The sequence below is a fragment of the Spermophilus citellus genome (genome assembly GCF_964194105.1).
Source record: "Spermophilus citellus genome assembly, chromosome: 1".
Classification (NCBI taxonomy): domain Eukaryota; kingdom Metazoa; phylum Chordata; class Mammalia; order Rodentia; family Sciuridae; genus Spermophilus; species Spermophilus citellus.
In genome coordinates, this window is record NC_138182.1 from 165428238 (window position 1) to 165449419 (window position 21182).

Below are 21182 nucleotides of genomic sequence, written 5' to 3' on the forward strand. Positions count from 1 at the left end.
GTCAACCAATAAGAAATCTCCACACTTAATGGCTCTCTGGTGCCACCTCACAAACCACTCCCCCTGGCAAAATGCCAGGCACCATTCTGACTTGTTTACAAACCCTAACATTCCTTAAGGACTTTTGAGTATTTATCTATAGCCCAGATTTCTAACTTGAATATTGAGTCTGTATATTAAAATGGCTGATTGGCCTTTTCTACTTGGTTATCCAGAGATACTTAAAAATCAATATTTATTAACTTGAACTCATAATTCCCACCCTCTGAGATCCATCCCCAAGCCTGCTTCCCTCAAATTCATCCCATCTGAGTGAATAGCCCTACCCATCTTTCAATTGTCCAAACCTATCCTCCCTAACAAGTCTTTGATACCTAACTCCTTTTATCTCACACATTTCTCAATGAGTTTTGTGTATGCTGTCTCCTAAATGGCTGTTAAATCTACATATTTTTTATAATTTTCTACTACTTCTACTCTAAATCAGATCACCATTATTTCTAGTTTAGATTTTCCTACCTGGTTCATTTCTCCCTTCATGTTCTCTTTTGTGCTGATAGGAATATCCCCTTACCTTGCCCCATTTCTAGTAATTTGTCTTTTAGATCTCAGACATCTCTTCTACTAGAAATACTTTATTGACTCTACAGTCTGGATCTGGCATCTATTATTTGTGTACTTTTTACTTATTTATCTCTGTTGGACTCTAAAACTCAAAGAAGGCAAAGATTGTATGCTTTGTCTTCAGCTCAGCTATAACCTTCAATACCTTAGCACATTGCTTGTTGTTTGTCTACAAAACTTGCTTGTTGATATGTGTTGAAAAAATGAAATTAGTTGTAATATTCATAAAATACACAATGTTCTTTACAAATCAAAGCATCAAAACATATCTAGTAAGCTTAATTTCAGGGTCAGTTAAAGGAAATATATAACGAGAAAGTCAAATAAATGAAGTTAAAGAGGTATCATACTTTACATAGGTGTTTTACATAGAACATTAGACCCTCCATTACTGTGGCATATGCTGCTGATAGCCAGATTCACTTTTGACATATGTTAATGTATATACATGTAATCCCAGTGCTTATGAGTAATATAAGTATCCTCTATTACTATTGAATCCTGATTTTAGAGGGAAAATAGGGAATAAATTGAATTTGTCTTAGATAATATCAGATGGCTTCTTAAAGATTGATTAATTATAAGAAATTAATTCTAGAAGTTGATTTTTTAGAAACGTAATGAAGGCCATATTCTTCATTTACTTTCATTTTTTTTAAGTAGTCTACTTGTTCTTGAGTACAGGTTATTTTCAGTATGGATCTATTATGTAGCTGAGTTTATCTTCTAAAAGGTGGTTTGAAAATACATTGTTAATTTAGATATAATGTATTAAACAGTGCATCATTTTAGAAATGAGAATGATAAATATACAGATATTCTATAATATTATCATTCTCTAATTCCATATGTAGAAGAAAATTTAGATATTATTATGTCATGTACTTCATTTCTCCTAGGTTTATCACCTTGGAAAATAAATAGTATGGTGAAAATTAATAGCATTACAAATCTTTTTCTGGCAACATGGAATTGGTAATGCCATCTAAAATTTTATTTATTATAAAAAAAGTGAATAACATATGCTAAAAGTGATTGAGTTGAGCCTGTGGAAACTGAAAAGTAATTTTAAAAATCTCAGTTTTATAGTCCTTATGCTAAAAGTTTAGTGACCTGATTGTTGTTAGTAGTGGAAGCATACTACTAAATATATACTTCTGTGTTATAAATATTATGCTAAGTACTTTACCATTTTCACTAAGACTAACAGCATAGGTATATTGATATTTGATTTCTCTATAGTCAGAGAAGTACATTGACTAGGATTCAAACCAGATCTTCTGGATCCAGAATGTTCATTCTTTAACACTATTTCTCCAAAACTAAAACACGTCACAGACCAAAAGTGTGGGCTTCTGGGGCCTCACAACCTGATTAGAATTCTGACTCTGTCACTTACTGGCTATGAGAGCTTGATCAAATTACCTGATCTCCCTTTGCTTTAGATTCCTCGTCTTTAATGGAAAAATAGTGACTGGAACAAAGTATGTGATATTAAGTGTTTGCTGGTATTCTTTTAGAGTATCATTTCTGTTTTATAGTCTGCATTTTTTCCTTTTTTTCACTGAACTGATTAAACATTAAATTTAAGAAACAGCCATCAAAGTGTCTCAAGAGTATCTAATAGATAAAATTGACAAATGTTTTTCTTCATTCAAGAAATGCATATTGTGTCTGGGGGTATAATTCAGTGGCAGAGTACTTGTCTAGTAAATGTGAGACCCTGGGGTTTGATCCCAGCACTACCAAAACAAAAGGGAAAAAAAACCAAAAGTGTATATTGAAAACCTTCTGTGTTCATATTCTGTATTAGATACTGGGGATTAGAAATATATATGCATATGTGGTCCTATCCTTAACCTCAAGGAACATACAAAATGTTTTTGAAGCCTCCCTTGTAGGACCCAGTGTTATAAAACCAAAGCAAGTAACTGGAGTGCTAGGTGAGGGTGAAGAAGATTCATAGAGGAGGTAACATTTCACAGTCTTAAATTATGAGTAAGAAATTTCCAGGAAGAAGAAAGAAATTATATTCAATTATTGTTTTAGTCAGATTTTTCTCAATGCTGTGATTAAAAGACCTGACCAGAACAACCATAAAGGAGGAAAAGTTTATTTAGGTGCTCATAGTTTCAGAAGTCTCAATCCATGGACAGCTGGCTTCATTCCTCTGGGCTCAAGGCGAGGCAGAATAACATAACAGAAGAGTATGGCAGAAGAAAGAGGGTCACATGATGATCAGAAAGAAGAGAGGTCTCCACTTGCCAGTTACAAATATATACCCCAAAGCCGCGCCCCAATTCCCACCCCGTCCAGCTACAATCTTTTACTTCAGTTAACACTCAGTCACTATCAGGATTAATTCACTGATTGGATTAAGACTCTTGCAAGCCAATCATTTCCCCTCCAAACCTTTAGTGTATTGTCTCACATGTGAGCTTTTGGAGGACATCACATCTAAGCCATAACAATTATTTTTCAAATAAGAACATATAAAGCATGAGTCAAAAATCTTCTTATTTTTTGAAGGAAAGTCAAAGTATGCTAGTAGCATTGTTTTTTACATATTATGTTTAAGCATATTATGTTTGTGTTGTGCCTGATTACTTTAAATTCTGAATTTAAAAATCTAACAAATCAATTCCTTAAATTGTATTTTTTGTTTGTTTTGTTTAGTAGAAGTTATACTGATAAATACTACAATGTGGTAAACATTGAGAACAGATTAAATAAATGAAACTGGCCAAAAGGCCACAGATTATGTGATTATATTTAAAATTGATATTGTTTTCAGGTTGATTATTGGTTGCCTAGAACTGGGAGGTGGAAGTAGAGGGATCAATAGGAAAGTTGGTAAGATGGTACCTAAGGGCATGAGATTTCTTTTTGAGGTGATAAAAATAATCTTAAATAAGTTGTGGTGATTGTTGTACTACTTTGTGAATACAATAAAGTATTGAATTACACACTTTAAAATAAAGAATTATGCCAATCATAGTGGTACATGGTAATCCTAGTGGCTGGGGAAGCTGAGTCAGGAGGATAGAGAGTTCAAAGCTAGCCTTTGCAACCGCAAGGTGCTTAGCAACTCAGTGAGACCCTATCTTTAAATAAAATATACAATAGGGCTGGGGATGTGGCTTGGTGGTTGAGTGCCCCTGAGTTCAATCCCTAGTACCAAAAAATAAATAAATCAAATAATGAATTGAGTAGCACATGAATATTATCACAATGCTTTTACATACACAGAAAAAAGTGAAACTCTCCAATAGTATTATTTTCCCTGTGTTAAAATTAAACCCTCACTCCATTCTTTACTCAAGTATCATAATACAGACTATTGTTGCTATCTATGTAGAATTTATAGTAGATGCCACAGACACTGTATTTTCAACATAAAATGGAAACTGTATTTATGAGCTACAAATATACCAAGGATTGTAGTAATATACCACTTGTTAAAATCTTCCAGTTTATAGAAAAATCATCATCAGTTCACTTGTTGATTCCAAGAGGATTTTGCAAGTGATTATCAGGTAATTAAGTTAGTAATGATCTCGTGTAGATGGGAAGAGGAACTGAGTTCTCATTTGGCATGTATTTGGATCAAAAACATCATAGGTTAAATTTTCTGCTGGAAGGTTACTGCCTTAAATTAACCATATCCCTTTTCAAATTAGTTATTACATCTGCTGTCTTAAGGAATTTGGGTTCACAAATATTGGGGGTAAAACAGGTGTTTCCTATTATGCTGCAGTTAACAATGGATTTTTCAGTTGCCCATTATATGATAAATTTAGGGCAGTTCATAACATGAAGCAAATATGGAACTTGCCCCTTTTATTTTGCTAAAACAGAGCTTTCAATTAGCTGATAAGAAGTGTAAATTGTGGGGCTGGGATTGTGGCTCAGTGGTAGAGTGCTCACCTAGCATGCATGAGGCCCTGGATTCGAACCTCAGCACCACATAAATGTAAAATAAAGATATTGTGTCCACCTACAACTAAAATATAAATTTTTAAAAAAAGAAGTGTAAATTGTAACTAAATTGTGATATTAACACTTATGCACATATATTAGTCCTATTTCCTTTAAGAATTATATGACAGCACAAGGTAGAAAAGAATTAAACCAGCACATTTTTAAAAATTTTTTTTTATTATTGGTTGTTCAAAACATTACAAAGCTCTTGACATATCATATTTCATACATTTGATTCAAGTGGGTTATGAACTCCCATTTTTACCCCAAATACAGATTGTAGTATCACATCGGTTACACATCCACATTTTTACATATTGCTATACTAGTGTCTGTTGTATTCTGCTACCTTTCCTATCCTCTACTATCCCCCCTCCCCTCTTCTCCCCTCCCCTCCCATCTTCTCTCTCTACCCCATCTACTGTAATTCATTTCTCTCCCTTGTTTTGTTTTGTTTTGTTTTCCTTTCTCCTCACATCCTCTTATATGTAATTTTGTATAACAATGAGGGTCTCCTTCCATTTCCATGCAATTTCCCTTCTCTCTCCCTTTCCCTCCCACCTCTCGTCCCTGTTTAATGTTAATCTTTTTCTCATGCTCTTCCTCTCTGCTCTGTTCTTAGTTGCTCTCCTTATATCAAAGAAGATGTTTGGCATTTGTTTTTTATGGATTGGCTAGCTTCACTTAGCATAATCTGCTCTAATGCCATCCATTTCCCTGCAAATGCCATGATTTTGTCATTTTTTAGTGCTGAGTAATACTCCATTGTGTATAAATGCCACATTTTTTTAATCCATTCATCTATTGAAGGGCATCTGGGTTGGTTTCACAGTCTAGCTATTGTGAATTGTGCTGCTATGAACATTGATGTAGCAATATCCCTATAGTACACTCTTTTAAGGTCTTCAGGGAATAGTCCGAGAAGGGCAATAGCTGGGTCAAATGGTGGTTCCATTCCCAGCTTTCCCAGGAATCTCCATACTGCTTTCCAAATTGGCTGCACCAATTTGCAGTCCCACCAGCAATGTACAAGTATACCCTTTTCCCCACATCCTCACCAGCACTTGTTGTTTGACTTCATAATGGCTGCCAATCTTACTGGAGTGAGATGGTATCTTAGGGTGGTTTTAATTTGCATTTCTCTGACTGCTAGAGATGGTGAGCATTTTTCCATGTACTTGTTGATTGATTGTATGTCCTCCTGTGAGAAGTGTCTGTTCAGGTCCTTGGCCCATTTGTTGATTGGGTTATTTGTTATCTTATTGTCTAATTTTTTGAGTTCTTTATATACTCTGGATATTAGGGCTCTATCTGAAGTGTGAGGAGTAAAGATTTGTTCCCATGATGTAGGCTCCCTATTTACTACCTCTCTTATTGTTTCTTTTGCTGAGAAAAAACTTTTTAGTTTGAGTAAGTCCCATTTGTTGATTCTAGATGTTAACTCTTGTGCTATGGGTGTCCTATTGAGGAATTTGGAGCCCAACCCCACAGTATGTAGGTCGTAGCCAACTTTTTCTTCTATCAGATGCCGTGTCTCTGATTTGATATCAAGCTCCTTGATCCATTTTGAGTTAACTTTTGTGCATGGTGAGAGAAAGGGATTCAGTTTCATTTTGTTGCATATGGATTTCCAGTTTTCCCAGCACATTTTAAAAATATTTTTCTTTTTGTAGATGGACACAATACCTTTGTTTTATTTATTTATTTTTATGTGGTGCTGCAGATGGAACCCAGTGCCTCACACCTACTAGGTGAGTGCTCTTCCACTGAGCCACAACTCCAGCCCCAGCATGTTTTTAATTGCCTTTTTTGTGCACTGTGAATTATATTATATTATTTAATTTAGGATACTGTTTAATATAAAATAGCTCTTGAAAATACACATTCATCGTACAAATTTTTTTATAAATTCAATAAAGTGTTTTTATAAAGAAAGGAGAAACCCCAGTTTGCGCACTGAGCTCAGAGTATTTAAAACTACACACTGGAAGCTAGCCAATCCCTAAAAAACAAATACCAAATGTCTTCTTTGATATAATAAGAGCAACTATGAACAGAGCAGGGAGGAAGAGCAGGAAGAAAAGATTAACATTAAACAGAGACATGAGATGGGAGGGAAAGGGAGAGAAAAGGGAAATTGCATGGAAATGAAGGGAGACCCTCATTGCTATACAAAATTACATATAAGAGGTTGTGAGGGGAATGGGAAAATAAACAAGGAGAGAAATGAATTACAGTAGATGGGGTAGAGAGAGAAGATGTGAGGGGAGGGGAGGGGGGATAGTAGGGGATAGGAAAGGTAGCAGAATACAACAGTTACTAATAGGGCATTATGTAAAATTGTGAATGTGTAACTGACGTGATTCTGCAATCTGTATTTGGGGTAAAAATTGGGAGTTCATAACACACTTCAATCTAATGTATGAAATATGATATGTCAAGAGCTTTGTAATGTTGTGAACAACCAATAAAAAAAAGAAAAAAAAGAATGCAATAAATAAATAAATAAATAAATAAATAAAATTGAAAAAATAAAATAAAACTACACACTGGAAACAATATGATTTCAATTTGGTGTTTGTAATTTACCCACAGTTCCTTGGCTAGCATACTAACACGTGTTTTGAGAAGTTAATGTAGCTATTCTAAATGATAATGTTTCAGTAATAAGATAAGTACTTATAATTATAATAAATTATAATTTCCAGAAAAAATATAGCATCATCCATACTATTTAGTACAGAGAGCTCCATTTTTAAACTGTCACTGTTCTTCTTAACCCACTGTTCTTAACATAATTTCTCACTGTTTAAAGAGCTTCATGTAATCATATTCAAAACCTCTTATCTTGCTGATTATATTCAGCAACCATAGCTAAATATTTCAGTACCAAAGCTGAAAATCATAATGACATATCAGCACACACATAATAAATTACAGTTAATGAATATTATAAGAAGTACATTTTGATTGGCTTCAAGTTGTTCTGTTCATGCATAGCACATTGTATTTTTAAAATAAGGAAAATATGGTGATGATATGACTGCCAAACATTATTTTGAATATACAGGAGCAAAGCAATCATTTTAGCCAGAATGAAATGGGCATATACCAATAACAGGTCAAATGTCCTAACAGCCAAAATAGATATATCTGACTTAACATTTAGTGAATATATGTATTTCATGAACACTCTTCTATGGTTTTTGTAAGATTTCTGACCGAAAATAATTTGTTGTCATGTTAGTAGCTAAGACCATTGCATTTTTCAGCCAAATATGTATAAAATTCCAAATCTTCTGTTTAACTAGTTCATGGTGGGAGTCTTTAAGTGTGAGAAGCCATTTTTCAAGTTTAGAAGAGGATCAATATTTAGAGTTTAATTAGTATAATATTTAGTCCATTTATTTTCTATGTAAGCAAGAGTTGTGAGACTGTTATCATCATTAAATCAAATATTACAATATTTGTAGTTAGACAAATTTGTGTGATCAGACAAAATTCACTTATCCTGATAGTCTCCATATATGATATTTTTCCCTTGAGGGGAAAATGATATGATGTCAGCTGTACCAAGTATGAAAGGATCTAGCCAAATGAAATAACATGCATGCAGGTGGGAGTGCTGTTAAGAGAATACAGGGAACAGCATGAAGAAAAACCCAGAGGACATTATGTAGAACACCCTGGTACTTCAGTACTGCCAGTGTGTGCAGTGCATTTAAGCATGCTGGAAGATGTGTCAGTAGGATTCATTGACCAAATTTTGGAAGTTTTAAATGCCATGTTAATGAGCTTGGAATTTGCTTTCTTTTTATGCTGCTTATATTCTTAAATAGATAAGTGTTTTTGTCAAATTGTCCTTTTCAATGATTTAAAAAAGAAAAATTTGATTGATTTAACCTTGAGGAAAGTGTCTTTTGTGTTTTGTATTTCATGTATGTTACATGTGTTCTTTTTTTAAAAAGAAAATTTTAAGTTGTTAGTGGACCTTTATTTTATTTATATGTGGTGCTAAGGTTCGAACCCAGGGCCTTACATATGCTAGGCAAGTCCTCTATCACTGAGCACAACCCCAGCCCCTATCTGTTATATATGTTCTTTTCAGTTTAGCACTGTCCTCTTCATGATGCAGGGTCATACCTGTGAATTTTTGGAAACTTCTGGACTGGGCAGTATTTTAATGAAAAGTCTGTAGAACCACAAGATTTGAGGGAGGCATAAAAATCAGCTCCATATTCTTATGAAAGTAACCAATTTTTCTTGCTCCATTTATGTGTAGTATGTTCATTGGGCTAACATTTTTTTAATTTGTTTAATTAGAATTAGAAATTTAAACTGGGCAATATTATGTTGACTTATGTGAAATTTTCACAGTGGAGCTTTTTTTTTGGTTTGTTTTTATTAGTGTAACCAAAACAAATGAAATTTGATTATATTTTTTTCAGATCTATGGAAAATGGAAGACATTATAATTACTAATACTTCCTATTACTTAAAATAGCTTAATACCTTATCAGCTTTATTTATCAAAAATTTTATCCTTAGCACAATTTTTATATATTTTTGTGTTACATGAGTAATTAATGAAATAATTTTGCAAACTCATGGGGGAGCAGAGTTTTTTTCTCTAAATTATCTTGATACTCAGATGAAAGGCTACAACAGGCTTAAACTACCACATTAATATAGTGGAAAGAACATTGAGTAGTCCCAGCTTTTTAAACTTTCTGTGAGTTATTTTGCCTTTGTGAGTACTACTTTCCTCATAATAAGTAAGACGGTTGAGCGAGCTTATTACTAAAGCTCTTTCTTTTTTTTTCTTTTTTTTAATTTTAATTAATCTATTTATTCTACTTAGGTATATATGACAGCAGGATGCATTTTGATTCATTGTACACAATTGCAACACAACTTTTCATTTCTCTGGTTGTACGCAATGTAGCGTTGCACCATATGTTCAGTCATAATGTACCTAGCCATCTCACTCCACCATCTTTCCTGCCCCTATTCCCCCTCCCTTCCCTTTGCCCAATCACAGTTTCTCCATTTTTCCCATGCCCCCCACCCGCCCCCCACTGTGGATCAGCATCCACTTATCAGAGAGACACTCAGCATTTGATTTTTTTAGGGATTGGTTTACTTTGCTTAGCGTGATATTCTCCAGCTCTATCCATTTACCTGCAAATGCCATAATTTTATTCTCTTTTAATGTGGATGTATACCATTGTGTATGTATACCATGGTTTCTTTATCCATTAATCTATTGAAGAGCATCTAGGTTGGTTCCACAGCTATGTCCCTGTAGTATGCTGATTTTAAGTCCTTTGAGTATAGACCAATGAGTGGGATAGCTGGGCAAATGGTGGTTCCATTCCAAGTTTTCTAAGGAATCTCCATACTGCCTTCCAGATTGGTTGCACCAATATGCAGCCCCACCAGCAATGTATGAGTGTGCCTTTTCCCTCACATCTTTGCCAACACTTATTGTTGTTTGTATTCTTGATAACTGCCATTCTGACTATCGTGAGATGAAATCTTAGAGTAGTTTTGATTTGCATTTCTCTAATTACTAGAGATGTTGAACATTTTTTATACATTTGTTAATCAATTGTATACCTTCTTCTGAGAAGTGTCTGTTCAGCTCCTTAGCCCATTTATTTATATTTTAAGCATTCTTTTTTTTAAAACTTTTATTTTATTTATTTGTTTTTATGTGGTTCTAAGAATAGAACCCAGTGCCTCACACATGCTATCACTGAGCCACAACCCCAGCCCTAGCCATTTATTGATTGGGTTGTTTTTGTTTTGTTTTGGTTTGGTTTTTGGTGTTAAGTTCTTTTTTTATCTGTGAGTATATATTTTATTCCCACAAAAATCTTTGCAAATAAAGTATCTTGTTATTAGTTCTACAGAGATATCACTTCTTTCAAGTTTATTTTTTTTTCAGTGATGAACCTTTTATTTTTATCTTTTTTCCACATTTATCTTATTATATATAAAATATGTAGTAACATATTTACTATGTATATCATATATCAAATTATTATTGTGATTGCTTTCTTTTTTGGTTTATTTTATTGATTTTATTTTTTAAATACATGACAGTGGAATGCATTACAATTCTTATTATACATATAGAGTATAATTTTTCATGTCTTTGTATATAGAGTATGTTCACGAGCTCTTTCTTACTGACACTTTGTAGTTCTAGCTACCTCAGTTCACTAGTTTAAATTGCCTATACAGGTATACTTTTCAATCTTCTTGAGTCATAGAACTAAAAAAAAAAAAAAAAGAGGTCTTTGACATGATGCAAGTAAGCTGCCTCACAGAAAAGTCGATATTTTTTTCTTGCCCTCTGTCAAGGATCCTTTTGCAAACTTTAAATCACAGCTCCTTGTAACATGTATGAACTCTTTGATTGCCAAGATTAATTCCACAGATGGAAAGGGGATCAGTTTCTGGCTTACTGTCCCATGAAATTCTTCCCATATTCGGGAACTTAGTTACAAACATAGAGAAGGGTCTTTCCTTGGTCAATCAATAGTATATTCCTTCCAATGACTTTTGCATCTTTCTATTATGAACACTTGCACTTTACTCTTTAAATATTTATTAATTGATTGAATATTCTGGATGACAGAAGTTGCTAACACTTTGATGTATGGGCAGAGTTTTGAGATTTAATCAGTTTGTGGTGGGAGCTGAAATTATATTTCTAATTATTGAACAATAGTCAACAAATAATACTGGAATATATTTACAATTATCTATAATTATACATATAATTATATGTAGTTATAGAGAATATAATTTATAGAAATGTTTATTTAGTAAATAATAGTGTATAATGATTTTTGTTCAATAAACCCATTGAGTAGGACTTGAAATAATCACCTAAATTTTATCTCCACCTGTCATTTCTACAATTAAAAAGAAAACTTCCTCTTTAAATACCTAGCATAGTACTTTTAGATTTGACTTGTGCAAGAGATTTATGGTATTTTTTCTACCTCCTGATTTTATGAGTGAAAAGATAATTGTATCATTTCTAATTCTGAAATACAGATTAAATTTAATAGCTAAGCAATGTAAATTTGGTGTAATTCTTATCTAGTTTATATCTGTTTTACTTAGAAGACATTTCTGCTTGTTTAATTTGTGATGAGGTTAGTGCACTTCTCTCTTGAAAAATATATTTGTGTTCCTAATTCCTAACTAATGGGAAAATGGAAGATATTTTTAGTGTCAGCTTTCATCAAGTAAGACCTTTCTGAAGACCTTATTAAATTCTATTTCCATGGGAATTTTGCTAATGGGTCTCTACAATCACCATTATACAGGTGATTGTAGGTAGGATTACAAATTAAAAACATAAAGGAATGGATGAACAAATACATCTTTCTTAAGACACTGGCAGAATATTAATCTTTGTACTTTCATTTTTACTTTGCTGTATTTTCAGATCAAGTATAGAAATTCTGGTATTAAATTAAAGTTTGGTATTAATGTGTAAGATTCACTTAGACAATATAAGTAATGAGTTTCCTAAGTGGGTTCTTAGTTATAATTTTGTAATAAGGCAGAAAAGAGAGAGAGAGTAAATCTTCCAGTCTCTGTATATTTAGTTAACAATATTCATGACTTCAATGAGTTTTATACACAATGGAGGATTGAAGCATTTTAAGAGTAAGACACCCTATTTTATTGCTTGTATACTAACTTACCAATATATTTTGCAATGTAATATTTACTGAACATTTCAAAATACCATGCCAGAAACATTTGTGAAACTGGTGATACTCAACATTTGTTGGAAACCTACCTACCCTAAATACTGAGTTGCTTAGGGGTCAGCCTTAGGCTCTATACTACATTCTTTTCCTGAGCAATCTCAACCACTCTTACAGTTTTAAGTATCATCAGTTTATCAGAGACTTCCAAATGAATATTTCTTAACTCAATCTCTTTTATAGCTTTTCTGACTTATTTTCTTATATTTTCAGGGAAATCTTGCAGACATACCAAGTTAATTGTGCTTGAAACTACTTTTTATCCTCACCTTCTTCAGATCCATTATACTAGTATTTCTAATCCCAGTTCCATTCATCCAGGTTTTTTTGCTAGAAACCTGAATGTAATTCTTGACTCCTTTTATTCCTTCACCCCCTCCTAATTCCAACTCAAATCTGTTGCCAAGTGCTATCTCTTGTATCTCTAAACCTAACCTCAATTTTTTTCTACATTTTTCTATCACTGCTGCCATCATGTTGGATCAAATCACTATCTCTTGTGTGGACTAATGCAATTATAGCCTCCTAAGTGGTTTCTCCACATACAAGCTGTCCAATTCTAATCCATTAAAAAATAAAGAAAGTCAAAGTAAGTTGTTAGTATGTAACTATTCTTGTATCACTTTTATGTCTAAAACTATCCAGTGCCTTTCCATTGATCTCAGAATGTAGATCTCTTGTCTGTCCCAAAGGAGGTGATAGGGCCTTAATTAGTTCACTAGGGCTGCCATAACAAAGTGACTTAAACAACAGAAAGTCATTTCTTCACCATTCAAGAGGTTAGAAGTCCAGGATCAAGATGTGGATAGGGTTGGTTTCTTCCAAAGCCTCTCTCCTTCGCTAGTAAATGACCATCTTCCTCGTGGTTTTCACATATTATTTCTTTAATATGTGTCTTTGACCTCATCACTTGTGAGGATACTAGTCATGTTGGATTAGAGAACGCTCTCTGGCTTCATTTTACCTTAATTACCTCTGGTTTCTATCTCTAAATACAGTCACATTCCGAGGTTCTAGGAGTTAGAACTTTAACATGAATAGAACTTAACCTGACAGTTGTAGAGTGGTAAGCACATACAAAATGTACTAATGTCAACAATGTCTCTTATATTTGTTAAAATGTTGCTTCCTCTACCATATTTTCATCAAAATCTTAACTATTATTACATCAGCATGTGCCCTTAAATATCTTTTGCAAAGGCACTGACTGCTTTGGAGTATTTCTTCAGGGGAGCAGTACTGTATCCTGTTCCCCTCTAGCTACATTTCTTTCCTAAATCCTACCCCTTTTGCCCATCAAGCTCTTTTCCATGGCAGACTCTTCACTCATCTTTTTTCCTCTGGAATTGTCTTTGCTCTAAACCCCTTTTCTGTTCCTTCCTTCCATGTCCCTATTCATCTGTGTTTTAGTCATCTTTTTTGCTGCTGTGACTAAAAGACCCAACTAGAACAATTATAGAGGAGGAAAAGTTTATTTGGGGATCACAGTTTTAGAAGTCTTAGTCCTTAGAAGGATGGCTCCATTCTTCGGGGCTCAAGGTGAGGCAGAACATCATGGCAGAGGAGTGTGGCATATGTAAGCAGCAGCTCGCATAATGATCAGAAAACAGAGAGAGATTCCACTTGCCAGATACAAATATATACCTGGAAACTACACCCCCAGTGACTACCTCCTCCGGCCACACCCCACCTGCCTCCAGTTACCACTCAGTTAATCCCAGCAGGGATTAATTAAGTAATTAGGTTAAGGCTACAGCCCAATTACTTCTCCTCCAAACCTTCTGGCATTTCTCACACATGAGCTTTTGGGGGACACCTCACATCCAAACTATAAAAATCTGACTGATTTTATTAGGTCATGCTTTAAATTTTTAGATGTTACCCTTTATTATAAAGAAATATAACTCTGTATTTTGTTATCTTATTGCATTTAAGACAATTTTTAGTCTGATAACTAATTCCCTGCTTCTACTCCAAATTCCAGATTCTGAATCCCATAAAGGGCCAGGACTACCCATAACAAACACGTATCAAAATACCATAGAAACTCTATAAATAGCTGATGAACTAATGAATTGAGTGAGTAAATGAATGAATGAACTTACTTTGTGAAATTATGCTAGTCCTGTGGGGATGTTAAGTAGAAAAAATATCAACATAGTTCCTGAAAAGGGCACTCAGAAGCAAGATATATTTATCACAGACATATCAAGCTCTTCCTGGAATATTCTACCCTTAGTTATCTTCAAGTTTGCTTCCTTTCCTTTCTTTTTTTGTGGCAAAATCTGTTTAACAAAATTAGCCATTTTAATTGTTTTTAAGCCTACAATTCAGTGTCATTAATTACATTGACAATGCTATATAGCCATCACTATATTTTCAAAGCTTTCCATCACTATACACAAATCCTGTACCTAATAAGCAACAGCTCCCCATTCCCCTCTTCTCAGCCCTTGGTTATATTTAATCTACTTTGTGTGTCTGTAAACTTACTTATTCTTGATATCTAGATTAATGTTAGTGGAATCATAAGGTATTTGTTTTTTCATACTTGGCTAACTTTACTTAACATAATGTTTACAAGTTTCATTCACAGTGTAGCTTGTATTAAAACTTTATTCTTTTTATGGCTGAATAATATTGCATTGCATTTCTAACATGTTTTGTTCATTCATTCATCTGTTGGTAGACATTTGGGTTGTTTCTCCCATTTGGTTTTTTTTTAATATTTATTTTTAGTTTTAGGTCTACACGATATCTTTATTTTATTTTTATGTGGTGTTGAGGATCGAACCCAGCGCCCCGAGCATGCCAGGCGAGCACACTACTGCTTGAACCACATCCCCAGCCCTCCCATTTGGTTTTTATAAATAATTCTGCTTCGAACACTGGCATATATCTATCCACTTAAGTCTCTGTTTTCAATTATTTTGGAAATACACACACACACACACACACACACACACACAGAGACACAACCAAGGAGGGCAATTTCTGAGTCACATACAGTAAGTTTTCATTTTATCAGGATCTGCCAAATTATTTTCCAGAGCTATTGACCCATTTTACATTCTCTGCCAGCAATATATTAGGGTTCCAGTTTCTCTCCATCCTTGCTAATACTTATTTTCTTTCATTTTTTATACCCTTTATAGTTGGTGTGAAATGGTATTCATTGTAGTTTTGGTTTGGTTTTCCCTAGTGACTAATAATGTTGAAAATATTTTCATTTGCTTATTTGCAATTTTCTTTGGAGAAATGTCTATTATGATCACTTAAATGGGGTTCTCTTTTTTGTTATTGAGTTTGTAGTTCTTTATAAATTCTTAAACTCTTATCATATTTATACTTTGCAGATGTTTTTTCCCAGTCTGCAAGTTGTCTTTTGATTACTTTATGACTTCTAAATCTTAACCATCTCATGAGGCCTTTTTGATCTCCTAATGTTGTTCCTATCCCCTGCTCCCTACACACACACACACACACATTCCCTATTCCTGCTTTCTTGGCCCCTTTCTCTTGCTCTCAAATCTTTTCTTTCTTTTTCTCCAGGGACATTCATAATACATATATTGATTTTTGTGATATTGTCCCTTAGGTTGTCTTCCTTTTTTTTTCCACTCCTGTAAATTGGTGATTTCAAATGCCTTGTCTTCAAGTCTACTGTTTCTTCATTGAGTCCATTTAAGTCTGTTGATGAGTCCCTCTAATGAATTTATCAGTTCAATTATTGTATTTTTTCAACTCCAAAATTTCAGTTTAATTCTTTTTTATAGTTTCTTTCTCTTTGCTGAAATTTTATTTTGTTCTTATATCATTTTCCTGGTGTTATTTCATTGTATATGTGTTTTCTTGTAACTCCTTGAGCTTGAGCATCTTTATGACAAACTTTAAATTCTTCAGGTTTCTTTGGACTCAATTTTTGGAGTGTTGTTTTGTTCCTTTGAATGGGTCATGTTTCTGGTTTCTTTGTATGTCCTGTAATTTTTTGCTAGGAGGTGGACACTTTCATAAACAACTACCTCCCAGTCTTTGCATACTGGCTTTGTGAGGGGGAAGGCCACAACTAACCATCTTAGTTAGGTGCCCTCCAGGACCTCTCAAACTTTCTGATACATTGCTTCTGGCGTCTTCCCACAGAATTGCAGCTCTAATATAGTGCTCACCTCTGTTTTAAATTGCTTTTAAATGTGGTGCTGGTCCTGTGAGTACTTTCAGTAAAGTGAGAGGATAACCAGTTTTCTGGGGCAGCCCCCAGACAAGAAAGAATGTTGGAAAATTGATTCATTCTTTTGTTTCTGTCCTGAGAGAAGAGCCACAGTATGAGGGATTTCTCCCTGGTTGTCCCACTGTGCCATATAGAGGTGCACGAATGTAAGCACTGAATACTGCAAAACTTCTTATAGCTTTCCCTGGGATCTCTTCTTGGTTTTATAGTGATTCTTGGTTTTATAGTGATTCCTGGTTTTATAGTGATTTTTAGAGTTCTGTGTCTCTCAGCTAGTCTCTATAGAGTTCTCACAGAAGTGATCTGGTTCTATATATTGTTTATTTTGTCTTTGTGGGATAAGGACAGCTTGTAGCTTCCTAATCTACCATTTTGCTAATGTTACTATGGCTATTGTTGTTTTAAAAAATGTATTCTCATAGGTATATCCCCTCTCCTTCCTCAATGTAACATTTTAGGGAATACCACCTTGAAACAAAGTAAAACGCAGGGAACAAGAACCTGTCTTGGGTGCTGTTTGCAGCGATACAAAAAAATCAATCATTCACATAATGGTTCAGCTTTTATTTTCTCCTAACTTGGCATAGAGGTGAAACATTGCCTTGCCTTCCCTAAATCTTAAGGGAAAATCTAGTTCTATTGTGCCCCTTTAACTTCTAAGAGAACATATATTATTACTAGGGCATGCTGGTTAAACCTTTGGAGATTTAATAATATGTGCCAATTACCAACTTACTTTTCTAATATAACATAACATTCATAATATATCATTCCTACCGGATGAGGCTTTACAGGTCTATGTTTCTTCATTTTTGAAAGATTGACTACTTAAATGAATGTATAAAAGAAAGTTAGGAACTGTGAAATTTGTTCTTTTGTGCTTAGTCTTCACGAAGAAGTATAAGATGCTGTTTCTTTACATAACCCCATTGATTTTCCTGGAGTTAGCTGGAGATAACTTGGTTTGAAAATGTTGATTTTTCTAGAGATAGGAAAAAAAAAGGGAGAAACATAGAAACTGAGACCTAGAATTAAGTACACTAATTATTGCCTTTTGCAATTTTTTTTTAGTTCACAGTAACTACTTTATGTCATGTTAGCCTAATAGAAGGATCAGGGCAAAGCTGCACATTCTTAGAATTCTGTCCCCATGTATTTTCACTTCCCCAGAGGAATATTGAGTAAAATAATCACACTTCAATAATATTTAGCAACTAGTTAGAATTGTTTCCTCAGATTATAGAATCAACCAAAAGCAGGTTGAATTAAATAAGGTTGGGTTTACTTTAATGTTGTACTTTACTGCATCATCATACATACATATATAGTATTACTTATCAACTATATCACCCATTAAGGTTTGTCTAATGCAAGTGAGGAGAAATAAAGGAGAGTGTTTCAAGTCTTGGCTTTGAAAATGTTGTGTTAATTGTTAACTTTTGCTGAGTCTGTACATTAAAGAAGGTAACAATCTCAGCATGTTAAGATCATAACTGTTAGATTAGTGCTTGGAGGCAGTAGCTGTGCTGATGTGAGGCATTAATGGCTGAATGAGTTCAATCAGATATGCCACCTCCAGTATCTTTGTGTAATGATATTTACTAGATTCAAATGGACTGCTGAGAACTATGAAATATAATCTTATGTATCATCTCTGTCTTAAAAAAATAGACAATGAAATTGTTCTCTTGCTGGCATATATTTTATCAACCTTTGTGGAGTCAACTTAAGGAACATATATCCTGAGAGAGTTGAAACCTTTTGTTAAAGTGGAGTTTTATTAAGTGCATTTGTGAGTTCTAGGAATTGTGGGGTTGAGTAGAGTAGGTATGTTTAAAAAGGAAAATACTCACAATAATATTACAGCATATTCTAAGGATAGCTAGATAGAAAAGATGCAGTGTAAATTATGTGCAACTAAATTATTTTTTTCTTTGTTTTCCTTCATTACAGAGCCTGGAGAAAATTCTTGTGGAATTCGATCACAAGGAGTTGTTTGATTTCTATAACAAGGTCTGTGTTTTAAAAATAATTTTCTGATATATAAGGGTTTTCCTAATGTTTCCTTCATTTTTATGATTTTTTTATTTTAACTGTCTTATCACAGAGCTAACTTCTTTAAATTTTCCTTATGAACATCTTATTTTTCACAGTAGGAAGCATAGGCAAGATGAAGAGAATCTGAAAAACTAAATCATGAAGAAAATGAAAATGGTTTTAATTAAAGCAATAGCATTGTTGCTTTAATGTAAAGCATTAAGCATTGCACAATGTGAGACCCCTAGACACTGACATTTTAATATAGACCATGTGAAATACTTTGTTTTCTTGGTCCAAGGGTAAAGGAAAACATGGAAAGGAAGATGCCAGGTCTGTGATTTATCTTTGAGTATATTTTATGTTTCTTTGAAAGAACTGATTTTGCAATCCAGGAAAATGCACTCCCCCTATATGCCCCAACTTAAAAATCTTATCATGTAGTGATATTTAAAATGAAACAGCTGGAGGTACTTAAAACAGTAGTATTTACAAGTCCCCCCCTTTTTTTTACAAATTTGAAAACTTAAATAGCAAGCATAAATTCTAATATGTTCACATAAAATGAAAAATATTCTAAGTGCTATTTTTATTTCTATGTGATGAGTTTGGTATACAAAGTTGCCGGTGCCATTCTTTCCCTTTTATTTACATGTTTCTAAACAACACTTCATATGAATTTCTCTTCCTTCACTAACTTTCTGTATTTTTTTTTCTTTTTTCTTTTTAAATAGCTAGAGACCATACAAGCACAGCTGGATTCTCTTACATGATGTTTGTGAAGACTGGTTTCTTCATCACACTCCCACCACCTCATTATTTTGCATTGAAGAAAGATTGCCTGGATGTATTTTTTGGAGGATTCAGTGACTTACTTTCTATAAATTATATAGCTTATCACTTCTTAGACAAATAACAGCCAGAGGAGATCACTGTTAGGAGTACAGAGGTTCTAATATACTTTCTCTAGTTCTGTGAGCCAATAGCAGTTGTTAAAAAACACTTTTACTTCAGAGAAATCAAAAGTGAATACCATATTATTTTTACTGTCATATTGTTGCTTCACCTCTTTATTTTTTACATGCTTGATGATATCTTTCTGTATCAAGAAGAGACCATAGATAGTATAATGGGTACTCTAACAGAATGTAGATCTTTTTATTACGTTAATAAAATTAAGAAACAACCACATGTAAAGACATTATGTCATTTTTCCTATGATGAATGTATTTTGATTGAGAAATAATATCAGAAATAAATTTAAAATGGAGCTAGCAGTATTATGTGAGTTAATTCCAATGTGAGCTTCTCTGTCTGCTTCTGAGTTTAATGATTTAATAATAGTCCCAGGTTTGTGTGCTTTTCTTTGTACTGCAAATTAATAATGATTTATTTCATAGTGTGGGAGACAGATTTGGATCATGAATAAAAACAATTGTAATGAGTACTAAATGGGCATTCTTAAAATTTCAAATCAGATACATTTTGTATTCTCTTTCTATGACTATGTTATATGGTTTCAATCAATAAAATTTTTATGTTTTGAGATTATTTGAACTGGAGTGTACAGTATTTTTATTTTATGTATTTTATAGTATATTTGATGACACAAATGTGACTTTGATTGCCTGTCAAAAAAATCAGTTGTATTTTTTATGAATGAAAATATCTGTCTTGTATATTTTTCAAGGAGAGAAATAGGGAAAGAGAGAGGTTCAAATATGACTTTTTCACATGAAGAAATTTGGTTTCAGAAATGTCCTAAGGCTTAAAAAAAAATTAGAATTGAAGCACATTTGTCATAGGTAATATCTGAGTAATACAAGCATTAAAATGTCTTTCAAATAAATGTTCAGTATATGGAATTTATGCCCACATGCATTTATAAATATTTTCCAATGTTGTTGCTTAACAAATTGAAAGTTTATTTCAGAAGCAAATATAATAATCATCATTCATAATTACTTTTATTTTTAATATATCCATAGGTGTATTTGTAATGGAATTGGTATTTTGTTTTGTTTTTGAGACAGGATTCCACTGTGTTGCCCAGCCTGGCTGTGGACTCCTGGATTTCCTGCTTCAGCCTCCCAAATAGCTGGAACTACAGGCATGTGCCACCATGCACACAGCTTTCTCTACTTTGGTGTGCTCTATTTTGATAGTTCCCAGATGTAATTACCTTAGGTCTCAGCGATACTATAAATATTTTGGTAAATATTCTTTTAGATTTATTTTCTTGAACATATAAACATGCATAATCCCAAGATGAATATAGATAGATAGCAGTTTTATTAATGGCCAAATAAAATTCCCAGTTAAGTGTCCAAGTTAAATGTTCAGTAATGAACATTTCTCAAAAGTAGCTCATTTTATGTTCCCTTGAAAGAACTGGTTTTATACTCTGTAAGAATATGTCTAAACCTATACAAAAACATGGTCAGTAGTATTCTCTCCATTAGACAAGATCAACAAAGACACTGAAGAAAGAGTGAAGGTCTAATTCCAATGAAGAA

At 33.5% G+C, this 21182-nt stretch overlaps 1 protein-coding gene across 2 annotated transcripts in view; it reads left to right on the forward strand.

Moving 5' to 3' along the window:
• Positions 1–20508, forward strand: part of COMMD10 (COMM domain containing 10) — a 228491-nt gene extending 207983 nt beyond the window's left edge. Inside the window, exons 6-7 of one of the 2 annotated variants that reach the window (XM_081305290.1) lie at positions 18583–18642; positions 19401–20498. In XM_081305290.1, coding sequence (XP_081161416.1) covers positions 18583–18642; positions 19401–19439 — 99 coding nt within the window. In that variant the 3' untranslated portion in view covers positions 19440–20498. Of the gene's footprint in view, positions 1–18582; positions 18643–19400 lie in introns of both variants that reach the window. The other variant, XM_081305291.1, reaches the window with a different exon arrangement.
• Positions 20509–21182: the final 674 nt, after the last annotated feature.